The sequence below is a fragment of the Osmerus mordax genome, chromosome 2 (genome assembly GCF_038355195.1).
Source record: "Osmerus mordax isolate fOsmMor3 chromosome 2, fOsmMor3.pri, whole genome shotgun sequence".
In the NCBI taxonomy this organism is placed as follows: domain Eukaryota; kingdom Metazoa; phylum Chordata; class Actinopteri; order Osmeriformes; family Osmeridae; genus Osmerus; species Osmerus mordax.
Window position 1 is genome coordinate 20,256,544 of NC_090051.1, and position 18,414 is coordinate 20,274,957.

The 18,414-nt window shown below is 48.0% G+C and overlaps 1 protein-coding gene across 1 annotated transcript in view; it reads right to left on the reverse strand.

Annotated features, from left to right (window-relative positions):
• Window positions 1-17,133, reverse strand: part of tmtops2b (teleost multiple tissue opsin 2b) — a 24,715-nt gene extending 7,582 nt beyond the window's left edge. Inside the window, exons 1-2 of the mRNA XM_067255111.1 lie at window positions 16,015-17,133; window positions 1,455-1,780 (exon numbers count right to left, since the gene is read on the reverse strand). Coding sequence (XP_067111212.1) covers window positions 1,455-1,780; window positions 16,015-16,381 — 693 coding nt within the window. The 5' untranslated portion in view covers window positions 16,382-17,133. The remainder of the gene's footprint in view (window positions 1-1,454; window positions 1,781-16,014) is intronic.
• Window positions 17,134-18,414: the final 1,281 nt, after the last annotated feature.

The following is an 18,414-nucleotide window of genomic DNA, read 5'->3' on the forward strand; positions in this document are numbered from 1 at the left end:
GAGAGAGAGAGAGAGAGAGAGAGAGAGAGAGAGAGAGAGAGAGGTGTGTATTCGTAGAAGACCCTGTCCATTGTATATTATAAAAGTGAGTGTATGCCTGGTATTTGGGTATGTTGCCAGTAAGTGGCTTAGGCTTTGTGAAAGCTGCTGATTCTTACACGCTGCAAACAGATTTGCAGGGTGATCCACTGGTCTGCTCGCCACTCTTAGCTCTGCGACGTAAACTATTTAAATCAGCCTTTCCGAGTGAAAAGGATTTAAACGGCTTCTCAAGGTGGACGGACACAAGACCCTAAGCCAGACCAAAACCTTCACACACACACACATACATGCAGAACCACGGAAACAGATTTGAGCAATGCACTGTATGGTTCCTCCTGGATATCCTTACTGACAGGAAGAAAGTTTACCCTGTCAAGACAAGTCGTTCTAACAAACGGTAAACCTCTCGCACACCCCCCCGCACACACCCCCCCCCTCGCACACACACCACCCGCACACACACCACCCCTGCACACACACCACCCGCACACACAGACCCCCACACACACCACCCCGCACACACACCACCCGCACACCCCCCCCCCTCGCACACACACCACCCCTGCACACACACCACCCCTGCACACACACCACCCCGCACACACACCACCCCTGCACACACACCACCCGCACACACACCACCCCTGCACACACACCACCCCTGCACACACACCACCCGCACACACAGACCCCCACACACACCACCCCACACACACACCACCCGCACACCCCCCCCCCTCGCACACACACCACCCCTGCACACACACCACCCCTGCACACACACCACCCCGCAGACACACCACCCCTGCACACACACCACCCCTGCACACACACCACCCCCGCACACAGACGTTCTAACAAACGGTAAACCTCTCGCACACCCCCCCGCACACACCCCCCCCCTCGCACACACACCACCCGCACACACACCACCCCTGCACACACACCACCCGCACACACAGACCCCCACACACACCACCCCGCACACACACCACCCGCACACCCCCCCCCCCTCGCACACACACCACCCCTGCACACACACCACCCCTGCACACACACCACCCCGCACACACACCACCCCTGCACACACACCACCCGCACACACACCACCCCTGCACACACACCACCCCTGCACACACACCACCCGCACACACAGACCCCCACACACACCACCCCACACACACACCACCCGCACACCCCCCCCCCTCGCACACACACCACCCCTGCACACACACCACCCCTGCACACACACCACCCCGCAGACACACCACCCCTGCACACACACCACCCCTGCACACACACCACCCCCGCACACAGACCCCCACACACACCACCCCGCACACACACCCGCACACACGCAAACACACCACCCGAACACACACCCGCACACCCCCCCCCCCCCACCTCCATACCTGTTTCACCGCCCAGAGGAGGCGCCCGTAGCAGTAGACCATGACCATGATGGGCAGGGCCAGGCAGAAGATGAACAGGCAGATGATGTAGGCGTGGGACTGGACCGTGCGCTCGTTCCAGGACACAGAGCAGCTAGTCCCCGCCCCCTCCAGGCCGTAGCTGCTCCAGCCCAGTAGGGGGGGCATTGTCCACAGCACGGAGTACAGCCAGGAGCCCCCCACAGCCAGCAGGGGCTTCCTGTAGTCGGGCCCTCGCTTGTTGTAGACGGTCAGGGTGCTGTAGCGGTCGTAGGACAGGACCACCAGGGAGATCAGAGACACTATACCTGGGAGGGGAGAACACGTGCGTATAGTATGTTATTGTTGAATATTGAGGAGGAGAGAGGAACGTATGTCATATCATTGAACAGTGATCGCACGTGCTCTGAACATGTGACACTATGCAGTCACACCACCCTGGTGGATTAGCCACCGTTTCTTTATTTTCCTAATAGCAGAACCAGGGGCTGGGCCCAGCAGCATTGAGATTTTTACAGTCAAATCCACTCAAGCTCAAGAAGTACACTTTCCATACACCTTCCCATTGTGTATTGTGTAGTCAGGTGGCTGAGCGGATAGAGAATCGTAAAAATGTAAATGTGTATCACGGTCATCCTACAGAAAACTTTCAAAGCGGATCACCGCCCTGGCAAATCTCCTTCGGGAACAAACAAAAACAAATGAACACTTGCCTGGTGAGGGTTCTGTCTGGGAAAATACTGTGATATTACTTTTGTTTTCTGCTGTATTGGCAAATCCCTTTTTCCATTTGAGGATTATCAGATCTGTCTAAAGGACAGGAGAAGGGAGTTACAGGGGTGGAATGTAGAGGAATGGAAAGGTGGAGGGGGGAAGGAGGAGAGCATGGCTGAAAGGTGGAGGGGGGAAGGAGGGATTGCCGACAGCTGTAGTTGGTAGGAAGGGGGAGGAGGAGAGGGAGGGTGGAGCGCTAGAGGGAGATTGGAGCGCTAGAGGGAGGGTGGAGCGCTAGAGGGAGGGTGGAGCGCTAGATGGAGGGTGGAGCGCTAGAGGGAGGGTGGAGCGCTAGAGGGAGAGTGGAGCGCTAGAGGGAGGGTGGAGCGCTAGAGGGAGGGTGGAGCGCTAGAGGGAGGGTGGAGCGCTAGAGGGAGGGTGGAGCGCTAGAGGGAGAGTGGAGCGCTAGAGGGAGGGTGGAGCGCTAGAGGGAGAGTGGAGCGCTAGAGGGAGGGTGGAGCGCTAGAGGGAGAGTGGAGCGCTAGAGGGAGGATGGAGCGCTAGAGGGAGGGTGGAGCACTAGAGGGAGGGTGGAGCGCTAGAGGGAGAGTGGAGCGCTAGAGGGAGGGAGGAGAGGGGAGGTAAGGAGCTGGGAAGGGTAGAAGATGTCATATCCTATACATCAGGTACGGGTTGACCCCTTCAGTTTTTCTGTGCAGAATCTGCACTGTCACTATGACTCACCAGTAAAACCTGCTGCACAACACACATATCCACACATCAACACACACATATACACACATCCACACACATATACACACATCCTATCCCTCCCTGTTTGTCTTCTCTGTCTCTGAATAAGAATCCACCTATTGCCTCCTCCCTCTGCTGTTCTATAGAACTTCCCTCTGATAGAACAGAACCTGAACAAAATATCTTATTGCTCACCACTCTCTCAGACTAAATGAGTCTTGCCCTAAAGGGAATGAGGAGGTCAGACTGGAATCTCTTCTTTGTCTGTGTGCTGATCTCCTCCCTCTATCTGTCTTTCTGTCTTTCGCTCCACTGCTTTCCTTCCCCCCCTCCCCATCTCTGCCCTTTGCCCCCCACCCCTCAACAGCCAATCAAAGCATACCCAGTATACAGCATACCCAGCACGATGCAAACAATATAAAAATACAAATGTATTATATTATCATATAATGATGTATTTGAATAACATAATATGTGATGGTGCTCCAGATTAGGAAAGGCTTGATTTAGGAACCCTTGACACGGTCCTTCTTCAGTATAGCGAGTGGGGGTGCCATTAGGCTAACCACTATCTGGTTCACCGATGACACTCATACTGTACATGCAAGTATTAACGTGGCTGAGTCATACACCATCGCCACACACACATACACACACACACACACACACACACAAGCAAATCAGTGTAAACACACAGAAATACGTGGAACAAAATCTGTCAAGGGAAAAATTAAAAAGATTCAATGACATGTGGCTGATAGTTACAGTGAGGGAATCCTAGCCTCTTGTTACATCCGATAACTCAGACGTGAGAAAATTACTGACGGGGAAAAAAAGTATGTAAGGCATTCTCTCAGAATGGTGTGTGGGACAACAGGAAAGGGGTCTAGGGGGAAAAGAGGAGAGGTGGAGAACTAGGATTAGAGAGATGAAAAGAGAGAGTGTTTGGTTATAACCTCTGAATGTCCCATGGATCAGATTATCTGTCTTTCCTGGACATTAACTCTCTACAGGGTCAGTAGATGGAAAAGCTTTACAAGCTGCCTTGTGCAACACACACACGCACGCACACACGCACACACACACACACTAACACAGCAACATTGATATTGTAACCCAGATTACATCTAAGCACGGAACCACAGCAGGATGAGACGGATAGGTTTTCCTCTTGATGCTGTTCTTGCTATCCTCCACCCAACTGGGGCCCAACCAAATCCTCAGATCACACAGCACTGGGGGTGGATTTCCATACGTCCGTTATCTCTGTACGAGGGCTGCAGAGGAGGAACGGAGCGGTGATGTTGCGGCACACCATTCTGCTCCAGAGTAAAACACGTGCTAGTGAATCCAGGATTTTTTTTGGGGGGGCGGGGTTTTGGATTGAGAGAGAGGACTGGTTTAGTAGTATGGTCAACAGAGTTATGATTCAGTTTAGGTTAGGATTTCCTTTTTTCTACTGTTGCCTGGAGGAACCTTGAGGTGATAATGAAGGATGTAGGTGGGTGTGTTGATCAGATACTCTCCAATAACTGTTGAGTTATGGTTTATCAAAGCACTGCAGAGACTGCCTCTACCTATCTGCATGAGGTGTGGCTTCTCTCCATGTTCTCTGCATCTCCTTTCCACTCTTCTGCTCCCCATCTCCTCTCCCCTCCATCTCCTCTCCCCTCCATCTCCTCTCCTCTCCATCTCCTCTCCTCTCCATCTCCTCTCCATCTCCTCTCCATCTCCTCTCCTCCCCTCCATCTCCTCTCCATCTCATGTCATCTCCTCTCCATCTCCTCTCCCCTCCATCTCCATCTCCCCTCCATCTCCTCCTCTCCCCTCCCCTCCACCTCCATCTCCTCCTCTCCCCTCCACCTCCATCTCCTCTCCTCTCAAGGGTTTCCCGCAGCACTTTGCCGTTAAGGCGGCCGCCTTAGCAACACACGCCTGCCGCATTAACTACGTTGTAAAAAAAAATACAAATAATGATTAATTAAAAAAATTAATATTTTTTTTAATTAGCGATATTCGCCGTGTTTCCGCCAGTTTTCTCCGCCAGTTTTCTCCCTTTCATTCCAACGGAATGAACGGAATTCCAACGGAATTCCAACGGAATTTCTAGAGAACTTAGTTTTTGGAGGAGAACTTCATTTTTGGAGGAGAACCCCCCTCCCCCCCGGTCCATCCGCAAATCTCACCCTATCACCTTGACTAACACATTTTCTGCGGGAAACCCTGCCCTCCATCTCTCTCTTCTCCATCCCTCGGTAGAGTACCAGTCGTCAGGATTGTCAGTAAGTAATCTGTTCTGAGACAGAGAACAGGCTGAGTGGTGAGGCTTGTCCCCCTATAGGGACAAGAGACCACATCATCTATCATGTCCACAGACAACTGATCTGTTTTATTCTCCACTAACCTGCAGAGATTTGATTTCAGCCGTTAGTGAGTGGATGTCTATGTGTGTTTGTCCACCGAATATCCCTTACATATTTTAGAATGTGCATGTGTGCTAGAAAGCCTTGGCATTCTAAAGCAGATGATTCTAATTAGCAATGACAGAGTGGAACACGGAATGTTAGCGAGCGTCCGTTGAACTCTCGCTAAGGCATCACAATTACATCACAATGTTCTCATCTAATTATTTCGAACGATGCCACCAACGAACGAGCAAGCGCGATTACAGCGACACTGTTACAACCAGCCCTGTGAGTCTCGGTAGCTACCAGGAGGGAGTCGGGGAGAATTCCACGAGAATGTTTACAGGTCTGATAAAGCAGAGAACGGCTCAATCTGTCACAACTAATAACAATGCAGAGTAAGACAGATAGAGGGAGGAGAGAGAGGTGGAGAGTGACTGTCAGAGAGAAGGAAAATGGCTTCGAAAACGATTTCATTTTCATTTTGCATCAATTTACATGATTAAAAGCCATCTGGAGACTTCTTTTGTGGAATTGCTTGGTGGTCATGGTCAGATTTAATCAGCTCCAGCTCATCTTTATAACCATCATATTTCCATGTTGCATTGTTTCTACACACGTCATTATGCTGCTGTTTACAAGGACAGTTCCCCCCCTAAAATTAGACATGTTTTTCCTCTTGATTTATTTATCCATTCAGATTGTTTTGGTGTGAGTTGCCAAGGTTTGGAGATATTGGACGCAGAAATGAAAAACTCAATAGCGATGTCTCACGTCTGTAAATGCTCCAGATCGTCCTTAGACCTTGATGTGAGCAGTTTCTTGAAGGTGCTATTGTCATCAAATGACATAAAACCACATATCACTATGTTATTAAAAGTAAAACTATGATTATATTATAATTATAAGGATATCATTGTAAATAAAAACAGAGTTAGGGTCATTTGTTCCTAAATCTGATAGCTTGGGGGGAAGAAGCTGTCTCAGAGCCAGTTGGTCTGGGCTTCAATACCGAAGATAAACAGATTTTATGTGACAGAAAAAAGGAGAGGGTTATATATATTATTTTTCAATATTGGTTACAGTCAAGGTGTAACGAACACCACATTTTGTAAGATGAAGAGAGAAAGAGAGAAAGAAAGAGAGAGAAGGAAATTGACGATTTAGTTTCACTGCCAAAAGGCAGTAGGAAAGAAATCATCTAAATTACCAGGAGGCAAGAGAGAAAAAACAAGATGAAAGAAAGAAGAAGAAAAATAGCAACAGAGGGAGGGAAAGAGACAGTGGGTTGGGAACATAATCAACATTCAGAAAAGATAGAGTAAATCAAGGGCTAAACAACAGAATAGACTATGCAGAGATCACATTCTCCTCAGTCTCTGAAACGTCTTAAATTGAACATGATAAATGTCTACGTGCTCATTAATTATAATGATCATAATTCATTTTCTCAAATAAATGTTTTCATCTGCCTAGGACACCTTTTGTAACGAGATGTAAGTTCAAAAGTAGATTATTAGCCAGACAAGTTTTAATGAGCTAAATTCCGAAGAAGCAAAGGAGCAGATGTGGATTACCACAAAATCTGTGAGAATTTGTAATGCTGGTTGTGAGATACCTTTACATTCGAATCATCAATCAGCAGACGTTTTTATCCAGAGTAAAAAACAAATAGAAACATATAGAAGGAACAGCATCAAATCAGAAGTGAACAGAATTTCGGTGGTCAGATTCAAGGAATGGTCTGTCGTTATGCAGAGTGCAAAGTAATCACATCCAGCTACCAGACAGGGCCACACAATAAAAAGATCTCAACAACCATGCAACAAACATCTCAACTACAATAGTGAGTCGAACAGAGAAGCATAGAATCTTCCCAACCAGAGGTCTGCAAAGGAGACCGCACACGGTTCAGTTACTTAGATGTGGCTTTGGGAAAATACAAAAAACTGTAAACAAACCTAATACAAAGTAGCGTGGAACTGATTCGATTTTAACGGAAGTCTAAAGAACAACAATACTCGCCACAGAACTTGTGCTGAAACTCAACCCCCACATTCCTTCCTTACCAAGTGCAGTTTAGGCTACAGGAAAACAGCCAGTGTCATTTTCTGAATGTTAGCTACCAACACAGCACAGGTGAATTGCAAAACTCAGACTAAACCAGACCAAGCAGTTAAACGAGGAGAGTTTACACCCCCAACAAGATAAATAGCTTTTATGACAAACACTGTGCGGATTAATGGATGATGTCACCGGGATACCATTCTTCTCTGTCTGAGCAAGCGCTGAGAGGTCTGAAGGTCTACTCTCTCCTTCGTCTGAGCTAAAAACAGAGAAAACCCAGCTCAGGTGCCATCTGCTGAGAACAAGAAATGGAACGCAGAGCTGGAGCCAGTTCCGGAACACTCCTGATAGTTATTAAACTGAGCGTTTCTGAGTTTTCTAGAATTCTAAGATGTAGAATTCTATGTGAAGTGTTCCGGCTGCAATGTTCTAGAGATTGCTTGGCCTTCATATCTCCAGATAAAATCTTCTCTAGAAGATTCATGTCGCTCATGAGGAACCAGCAATTCAGAAGATGCAAGGTTGGTAAAGAGGGGTAGTTGGAAAAGATTCAGTTAAGACTTTATTGTTTGTATAAGTTTCAAAGGGCTATACTGAATAATTAATAAGAACTGACAGGGTGTAGTACACAGCAGGGGGAGATTATGTGATAAACAGGATCACACATGCAACATACCCCAGTCACTACATGTTGATGTTTGTGTACATTCGTACATTCAAAGATAAATTGAATATTGCTTTGAATAGTATTAAGTGTCAGTGTGAGATAAAACAGTGCATGAATATTCACATGGGGAAAGATATGCATGATACATATTTACTCCAAAACTAACCTACGTATATCTCCTTCTTCTTCTAAGAGATGCATGCAGCTGAGACACACACAAGTGCACATACACACCACACACACATACAAACCACATACACACCACACACACATACAAACCACATACACACCACACACACATACAAACCACATACACACCACACACATACACACCACCCTTCCACTTCTCATCCCCTAAAAATGTTCTGTCGGTTGATCTTAGAAGCTGTTTGTCTGTCACTCTCTGTCCTGCCCCTGGGCAAGACTACTGCCCTGTCCTGCCCCTGGGCAAGACTACAGCCCTGTCCTGCCCCTGGGCAAGACTACTGCCCTGTCCTGCCCCTGGGCAAGACTACAGCCCTGTCCTGCCCCTGGGCAAGACTACAGCCCTGTCCTGCCCCTGGGCAAGACTACAGCCCTGTCCTGCCCCTGGGCAAGACTACTGCCCTGTCCTGCCCCTGGGCAAGACTACAGCCCTGTCCTGCCCCTGGGCAAGACTACAGCCCTGTCCTGCCCCTGGGCAAGACTACTGCCCTGTCCTGCCCCTGGGCAAGACTACTGCCCTGTCCTGCCCCTGGGCAAGACTACAGCCCTGTCCTGCCCCTGGGCAAGACTACTGCCCTGTCCTGCCCCTGGGCAAGACTACAGCCCTGTCCTGCCCCTGGGCAAGACTACTGCCCTGTCCTGCCCCTGGGCAAGACTACAGCCCTGTCCTGCCCCTGGGCAAGACTACTGCCCTGTCCTGCCCCTGGGCAAGACTACTGCCCTGTCCTGCCCCTGGACAAGACTACAGCCCTGTCCTGCCCCTGGGCAAGACTACAGCCCTGTCCTGCCCCTGGGCAAGAATACTGCCCTGTACTGCCCCTGGGCAAGACTACAGCCCTGTCCTGCCCCTGGGCAAGACTACAGCCCTGTCCTGCCCCTGGGCAAGACTACTGCCCTGTCCTGCCCCTGGGCAAGACTACAGCCCTGTCCTGCCCCTGGGCAAGACTACTGCCCTGTCCTGCCCCTGGGCAAGACTACAGCCCTGTCCTGCCCCTGGGCAAGACTACTGCCCTGTCCTGCCCCTGGGCAAGACTACAGCCCTGTCCTGCCCCTGGGCAAGACTACTGCCCTGTCCTGCCCCTGGGCAAGACTACTGCCCTGTCCTGCCCCTGGGCAAGACTACAGCCCTGTCCTGCCCCTGGGCAAGACTACTGCCCTGTCCTGCCCCTGGGCAAGACTACAGCCCTGTCCTGCCCCTGGGCAAGACTACTGCCCTGTCCTGCCCCTGGGCAAGACTACAGCCCTGTCCTGCCCCTGGGCAAGACTACAGCCCTGTCCTGCCCCTGTCCTGTTGCCCTGGGGGTGTCCTGCAGGATGGCAGGAGTGACTACAGCCCTCCCCTGCCCCTGTCCTGTTGCCCTGGGGGTGTCCTGCAGGATGGCAGGAGTGACAAGCCTGTGCAGACAACTCAAATTAAACCGATAGAGATGAGTTTACAGGGAACATTCTGCCCTAACTATTAAACTCAGGAAACACAAAGGGGAGGATGAGCAGTGAGAGTTGAGGGAGGCCCGTGGTTGTCGTGTGAGAGGTGGGAGGGAGGTGATGGATAGTGTTGGGAAAGTGAGAGGACCTAGGGAGGGACACACGGTCACTGGCCACGTCTAGCTAGGGAGTGTACTCCCCGTTCTACTAGCAGGTGTGTGTGTGTGTCTGTCTGTGTTTTTGACTGTGTGTGTCTGTGTGTGTCTGTGTGTGTGAAGCAGTTTAGACATTGTTTAATACTGGGTGCAGCTCCCACAGGTTAATCCAGCACCAACCGGTGATCAGTCAAAACAAAGCCAGACAGGCTGGACAGAGTGGGTAGAGGTGAGTGTGTGTTTGTGTGTGTGTGTGTGTGTGTGTGTGTGTGTGGGGGGGGGGGGGGGGGGGGTAAGGTACGGAAAGGTAGGGGGAGGAGAGACAGTAAATAGAAGAGGAGCGTGTCCATGTAAAGAATTGAGTGAAAGAGTGTCATTGTCTGATGCACTTGAAATATGTTTGTCATTGTGTATGTAGGCATCTTCATAACTGAGTACATTTCTGATGACTGTTCCCATGTGTGTGTGTGTATGTGTGTGTGTATGTGTGGGAACCATGCCTCTTGCCTGCGGAGACAAGCGTGTGTGTGAATTAATCAGCACTAAACAGAGAGAGAAGGAAAGATAGAAAGAGGGGAGAAAAATATGAGAATAATCTAAGACCATGTTGTCAATTTAGCAAACAGAGATGATAATTATGAAAGAGTAGATAAAGAAAGATGGATAGAAAGAGGGAGAGAGAGAGAGAGAGATAAATAGAGGGTTTTGTGGTGATGTGGGATAAATATGATTGCAATAACGCACAACTGGAAATGCCTTATTATAAATCCTATTTTCATTATAATAGTTTCCTGTATTTTGCATAGCATGCTGTGTGACACACACACACACACACACACACATGCACACACACGCACGGGCACACACACATGCACACACAGGCATGAAAATGAAACTGAACAATAAATCTTCTATCTACACCACATCTCAAATGTTCCACCGCATTTTTCATTTTTTCTTCTGTATTTCCATTTTGATTACATGAAAAATGAATAGATTTGTTTCTGCTATTTGAGCGTAGGATGGGTGGTAGCGCAGAGGACAAGAACATGCCCACCATTCTCTCCCAGTCACACACTTCAAGGGCCACTGAAGGCCAAAACACCATTGATCTGCTGGTTAACTCTGCCGATGAGGGGGTGGGGGTTTGGCAGCTTGAACACGCCAGATAACAGAACAACTTCTAGAAAGTCATTCCAAGAGTGCCCTGCTCTTCGTTCACTACCAACATGCTGATAAGTGGTGGGAGTCAGGTGGCTGAGCGGTGAGGGAATCGGGCTAGTAATCCAAAGGTTGCCTGTTCGATTCCCGGTCATGCCAACTGACGTTGTGTCCTTGGGCAAGGTACTTCACCCTACTTGCCTCGGGGGAATGTCCCTGTATGTACTTACTGTAAGTTGCTCTGGATAAGAGCGTCTGCTAAATGACTAAATGGATTAAAAACATCAGAATCTTGCGTTTTTGCAGGATGACCAGGAAGAGGTTTAGATAACTCAGCCTTCAACCAGCTTTCAACCACGCCCCTCTATGGAGAACTATTATCATCACTAGCTTCACCTGTGCTCTACACATTGACTCTGTTTACTGTCTGTACCTTTGTTCCCTGCCAGATCGTGACAGTATTTTCAAGAGTCTTTCCAGCATTTTCTAGCGTTCAGACCCCTGACTGTTTATTTACCTAGATTTCTCCTGTTGTTTTTAGATTCTGCATCTGACGTTTGTGAACTATTTTCTGCCCCTGGATTTCGAGCCTGCCAACTGTTTATGTGTTTATCTGCTTTGCTGTGTGGATTAAATCTCGCTTTTCCCCCTTGCCTTGGTCTATGTCTGAGTCCCTCCTGCTCTCTACCTGACTAGACGTGTTCTATATGCTGCTGGAGGAGTTCAGAAAGGCACAGCCAGCTACAGAAGTAGACAGTAATGGTAATGGAGAAATAACAGGGCATGTGAAATAAGTCCCTCAATGCAAGCCCCAGGATAGGCCCCTGGAAACATGACCTCTTCCTTCTGCTTCTGTGTTTTATTTAGATAAAAAACTGAGAAAGAGAGTCTGAGAGAGAGTATGTGAGAGATAGACAGTGAGAGAGGGAGAGAGAGAGAGGGAGGGAGAGAGAGAGAGAGAGAGAGAGAGAGAGGGAGGGAGGGAGGCAGGCAGGCAGGCAGGCAGGCAGGGAGGGAGGGAGGGAGGGAGGGAGGGAGGGAGGGAGGGAGGGAGGGAGGGAGGGAGGGAGGGAGGGAGGGAGGGAGGGAGGGAGGGAGGGAGGGAGGGAGGGAGGGAGGGAGGGAGGGAGGGAGGGAGGGAGGGAGGGAGGGAGGGAGTAATGTAATTTGTTTAATGTCAATCACCTTTCTCTTTCTTGAGACATTCATCTGAGTAGTGTGGGCAGACAACAATTTCTTCCGAAGGTGTGCGAAGGTGAGAAGGGAATTCATTTAAATAATATACATCCTGTCACTCTGACAGCTGATAAACACCATGAAGTAGCACACACACTGAAAAACCAACACAAAATACACGCAGAATCCATTTTCCATCTCTGTACTTCTCACACGTTGGGTGTAACAGAGCTAAATGAAATGTAGAAGTGATCCCTTAGCCCTGTGAAACAGGAAGAAAACATAGGCACCAGATCATTGGACTGTAGGAGAAGGAGCACACACCAACAAACACACAAACACACAATGCATTTTAAGCGTTGACACTTTTAGTTTGAGCCTCATGGTCCCTGTGGTTATCAGACCCGAGCATGCAGTCAGTGAAGTCACCCCCTGCTGGGCTCAACTTCGGTCTAACACTCACTCTTCCTTGGCTGTTTACTACAGGAAAGACTTCAGAACAAGTCTGAAGATGAAAGTCTGGTTTGTTCAATGTGCGTTTGGATCCAGAGCACTGGATGTTTACAAGGACACAGTTACCGTGGGTAGAGTGTCCTTGTATCACCATAGCGGACTACAATTATATTTGACTGGAAGGAAGTCTTGAGTCTAAACACTCAATTCATTATCATTAAAATGACTTACCGGTATTTGTACTGGATTATTCTTGTCAACTTCAAAGGAACCAATGTGTTTTTCTGAATATGCACCCCAGCCTCAAGACAGTCCAGAGAGATTCAAGCAAACACTGGTGTTTACATTTACATTTAGCAGACGCTCTTATCCAGAGCGACTTACAGTAAGTACAGGGACATTCTCCCCGAGGCAAGTAGGGTGAAGTGCCTTACCCAAGAACACAACGTCAATCGACACAGCCAGGAATCGAACCTGCAACCTTCTGATTACTTGTCCGATTCCCTCAGCCGCCTGACTCCCTGTTTGACGGGATTTCTAACCATGTTTGTACGTCCCTCTGCTGACAGCTGCATATGCTGGAGCAGCCCTCTCCTAACCCTAACCCTGCTGCTGCGGTGGCAGACGAGGATCCCAGTGTTTGCTGCTCAGTGTTCATACACACAGCACATGGAGGGGGTTCATCCTTTCAGCTTTCAGATTAAATCCACGTTAGCATGCACACGTACATACAGACACGCACACAAACACATACACACAGACAGATGCACAAGGTACATAGTACATGGAACACAAGAACAGATATCACTTATTTATTGTGCTCTTTTGTGCAGTTTTCTGTATTGACAGGTCATACACACACACACACACACAAACAAATACATACAGAAGGTACATAGTACATTAAAAAAATGACACTCATTTCCTGAGCTGTTCTGGGCAAACACACACTCAGCTGAGGCAATCGGTCCAGAGAAAGCCAGGCAATCCTGGACTTAGTGCTGGTCGGTAAGACTAAGCCGACTCACAGGACAGAGAGCAGAGAGAGAGAGCAGCGGCAGCTCTCGTCCCTCTCCACTGAGAGCTCATGGACAGATAGCACTCTGGCTAATCACACTCCTACTGTGAGTTGCTCTGAACTGCTATCAAATAGCCCCTGTTTGATATATGGGTCTGAACTTTTCCTGTAGAAGAACATTCTGTACTGTAACTGCTTTTAATGGATGTTGAAGATAAGCAAATTCCAGAGAGCAGAACAATAGCCTTCACTCTCCTGGTCCCTCTCCAGGAGCGGGGACAAAGCCTGGAGCTCATAAATGGCAGCCATCTGACTCTCTTAAGAGTGCTTTCATATTAAGCTTTAAACGGATACACGTTATTCAGGCGATAGCTGTGATTTAATCGTCTGACCAAAGGAGAATGCATGAGTATGCACGCGTGGGTGTGTGTAACGACAAGAAAGAAGGGGGGAGGAGACAGAATTCTGCGAAAGAGAGAATGAAAGGAAGAAATAAAAAGCTGAATCTTGTGAGGAAGGATTCAAGTCATGAATCACTGGCCACTCCCCTGGTCCTTTTGACAGGAATGCAGGATCAGGGGTTTCAGGTGTGTGTGTGTTGATGTGTGTGTGTGTGTTTTGATGTGTGTGTGACAGCTATGGGTTTGACCTGCTTCCCCGCCTCGTCAACTCCCCACACCGCATCCCTCACCTGTCCTTGACCCCGTCTGCTTTCCTCCCATCATCACCTCACCTCTCCGATCATCTCTCCTCCCTTTGTTTCCTCTCCCCTCATCTCCTTTCTTTCTCCTACCAACTCCTCTTCTCTCCTCAATGTTTTCCTCCTTAAGATATCCTGTTTCTTGCAACTCGACAGATTGTCTCTGCCAATTTAACATCTGGATCTCTGCTTCTCCATCTCCCATCCTCTCCTATAATCTCTCCCATTATTCTCTCTCTTCAACCTTGCCCTCCTCTCTTCAAGACAATCAGTCAAATCCCACTCACACCTCCCCTTCCTTTCATCCTCACCCCCCACCCCCCTTCCGGTCCACACCTTCCCTCCATCGCCACCCTCCACACTACCTGACTGTCCACCCACCATTCAGACCTTGGTGTCATCTTCAACCCTACACACGCACACGAACGCACACACACATTCCCCCCCCCTCTCTCTCTCTGTCTCTCTGTCTCTCTTTCTCTCTGTCTCTCTCTCTGTCTCTATGTCTCTCTCTCTGTCTCTCTCTCTCTGTCTCTCTTTCTCTCTCTGTCTCTCTTTCTCTCTCTGTCTCTCTCTCTCTCTGTCTCTCTGTCTCTATGTCTCTATGTCTCTCTCTCTGTCTCTCTCTCTCTGTCTCTCTCTCTCTCTGTCATAATTACACCACATACCATCTTCCTGAGTTTTACACACTGGCTGGTATGATTACTGTGAACAATAATCCATATCTGCAGATATGATATCGATCAAACAGTGTATCAATAACCGTTAAGGAGGATATGGCGTGTGCACGTTCTTCAAGTAAGTGGCTGAGAAGAGATGTCTCACATCCCAGATGGGATGCTCTATAGGATTAATCCCAGTCCATATCTTGTGTGAAACAGACAGACTGGATCCCAGGGGAGCTAGAGGCAGCTGTCCTGGTATAGAGCTGGAGGTTTCATTAGCTTGTTAGCTTCTGTTACTTGCCTACAGCAACATATATTTTGTCACTTCAAAGCCTGAGTGATGTTTCAATCCAATAGACTCTGAGTGGATGGCTTTGACTTTGCATCAAGTGTGACATCAAATTGCAGCATACAAACCGAATAAGCCAAAGGTTCACTTTCAGAATGGTTTTTCATGCGAAAAATATATATTCTAACACAATTTCACATTTCCTTTGGCTGTAGTTGAAACCTTCAGACATATTTTTCATTATGAACTGATGCACTTGGTCTTTGTGCATGTCAACTATACTACTGATATGGCACATTCACCAATAGGCCCGAAGAGACAATAGTGAAATTATTGTACAGTACATTAAATATTCATGTATTTATTTAGTCTCAAGCGTCATGGTGACTTAATTAAAGGGACGTTGCAGTGTTATAAATGGCAGAGGTTCTCTATAGCTTTACAAGCTTCATTATTAGTGTCGGATTCTTAAAATATACACCTACTCCGTGTTTTATTAACTGAAAACGTAAATAACGATCTCTGAACGCTGTTTTACAGCCCTAAACAGCATGTATGAGTAAAAACAGTGATGTGCCTATTTCTAAACCCACGTGAGAAACAACCCACTAAATTAAAAGGGCTTGTTTGAACAGAGGCCGAAATGAAGACAAACAGCAGCAAGTGGCGGTCTGGCGTCCTCTGACTCACCGAAACAGGAGTTGATGAAGCCGTACCAGTTACACCCGTGGGTGCCTAGGAACCACTTCCCGTGGATGCTGGACGCGAAGCTCAGCGTGGTGCCGAACAAGCACACTAGCATGTCGCTAACACTGATGTTCAATAAGAGCATGTTGACAGGCGTTCGCAGAGTCTTGAATCGGCAGAAGAGCATGAGGACAACGAAGTTGTTGAGGAATCCGAAAGTCATGATTAAGCCCAGGAACACAGAGAGGACTATGAAGCCAGCTCTGGAGAGCTTTGACTCCGTGGAGTTGCTCGAATCTCGGTCCAGGAACGTGAACAGGTCTTCGCTCACGTTGAAACTGTAGTTCAGGTCTGCCTGGTCAGAAAACATCCTGGGTTTTATTCATTAAAGGTAGTTTCACATTAGTCTTATGAGGGCTTGGGTGCAATTGGATAGGGCGCACAACTCGCAGCAATTATCTAGATATCTCTTTCTTCCATTCTCACTGCCCATTTACAGATTATAGACTGCATTACAGCCCATCGAGATGGGTTCAATAGTAGAGATCCAGATGGTAGCTTAATCCATGCTCTGGATAACACAGGTATGCGGAATTCTCTCTCTTTTTCTTCAAAACTTGTTTGTAGTGAAAACTCATCTGCGTTTGTATTGTTCGTTGGGCATCAATTGAGCTTTATGCATCTCTACAATCGAGATTGTCAGGCTACAGATGTAGTAGGCTATCTAACATAAATTGTCGAATTATTTTGATTCTTGGCTAGTGCCTAAATTGGCATTTTCTGAGCATTTTAACTGTAAAGCGATGGTGCAAGGCAGTCCTCAAGTGAGAGCGCACGCTGGTCCACAGTGTACATTTCCGTTACGCGAAGGCTCCAGATTAATTCACAATCTTCGACTGCAGATGGAGTAAATGGATAATGTCCTGTGTAAGGTTAATTAATCTTTTTTCTAATCATTATCATTATTCTGATCGTATGAAACGTCTTGCTGAATGCTGGCCGTTAGGCTAAGAATCAACATTGAAAGTATAGTATTCCATACCTTGCAAACAAACTTTCTGTGTATACAAATGTTCCACGAACTGGCTACTAACGTTATAATTCCCTACGAACATATTAGTCTCCAATAAATCCGCACATCGGCCGCATGACCGTGTTGAGCACCTGAGAGCTCTCAATCCTCGAATGAGCGCGGAAAAGCTTTTAAAGCCAAATCTCAGCCTACGTCACCAGATAGAGCCTTAAAGAGAGAGAGAGAGAGATAGTGAAAGAGAGAAAGAAAAACCGAATGGGAAATAGTTGAGAGGTGGGAGTTTTATGGATAAAGTGACAGACGCACCTTCCTTCGCATGCACATACAGACACCAAATCACCACGATCCCTATGATCCCAATGTTATTGGACAGTTTTCAATATCTCATAAAATAGAGTTAGTTAAACCTCAGTGTTCCAAAAAGACAATATTATTTGGATGTTTTGCGTTGGAATGGTTATTTCTGACACATCTCAACCAACACATGACCAATCTCTCATGACACGAGTGAGAGATTACGGCACCATCCAGGAAGAGGCAGACAGACAGGTCTGAGACTGCTACAGCAGGCAGACAGACAGGTCTGAGACTGCTACAGCATGCTGTAAGAGGCAGACAGACAGGTCTGAGACTGCTACAGCAGGCAGACAGACAGGTCTGAGACTGCTACATCATGCTGTAAGAGGCAGACAGACAGGTCTGAGACTGCTACATCATGCTGTAAGAGGCAGACAGACAGGTCTGGGACTGCTACAGCATGCTGTAAGAGGCAGACAGACAGGTCTGAGACTGCTACATCATGCTGTAAGAGGCAGACAGACAGGTCTGAGACTGCTACATCATGCTGTAAGAGGCAGACAGACAGGTCTGAGACTGCTACCGCATGCTGTAAGAGGTAGACAGACAGGTCTGGGACTGCTACATCATGCTGTAAGAGGCAGACAGACAGGTCTGGGACTGCTACAGCATGCTGTAAGAGGCAGACAGACAGGTCTGGGACTGCTACATCATGCTGTAAGAGGCAGACAGACAGGTCTGGGACTGCTACATCATGCTGTAAGAAGCAGACAGGCTGGGCCAGAGGAGCTGAGGGCAGAGGTTGTGGCACCAGAGGAAGTACACAAGTTGTAGCGTGCTTTAGCATCCAAGAGGGGGGATTATTTACACTCTGAACTGTATATGTTTGTGTGACAGAGCTGAACTGGTTAAATCCCCCTCCTGAGTTTATGCACTGTAGGCACTACAGTATGTAGCCTATGTGCAGCTTGTCTGTATGCTTGTGTAATAAGCATGTAGTTGAGGTAGTGATGCCGGAGGGATGCCAGTTGCCACCTGTCCTCCTACAACACCCAACTCATCAGCCCTGACTG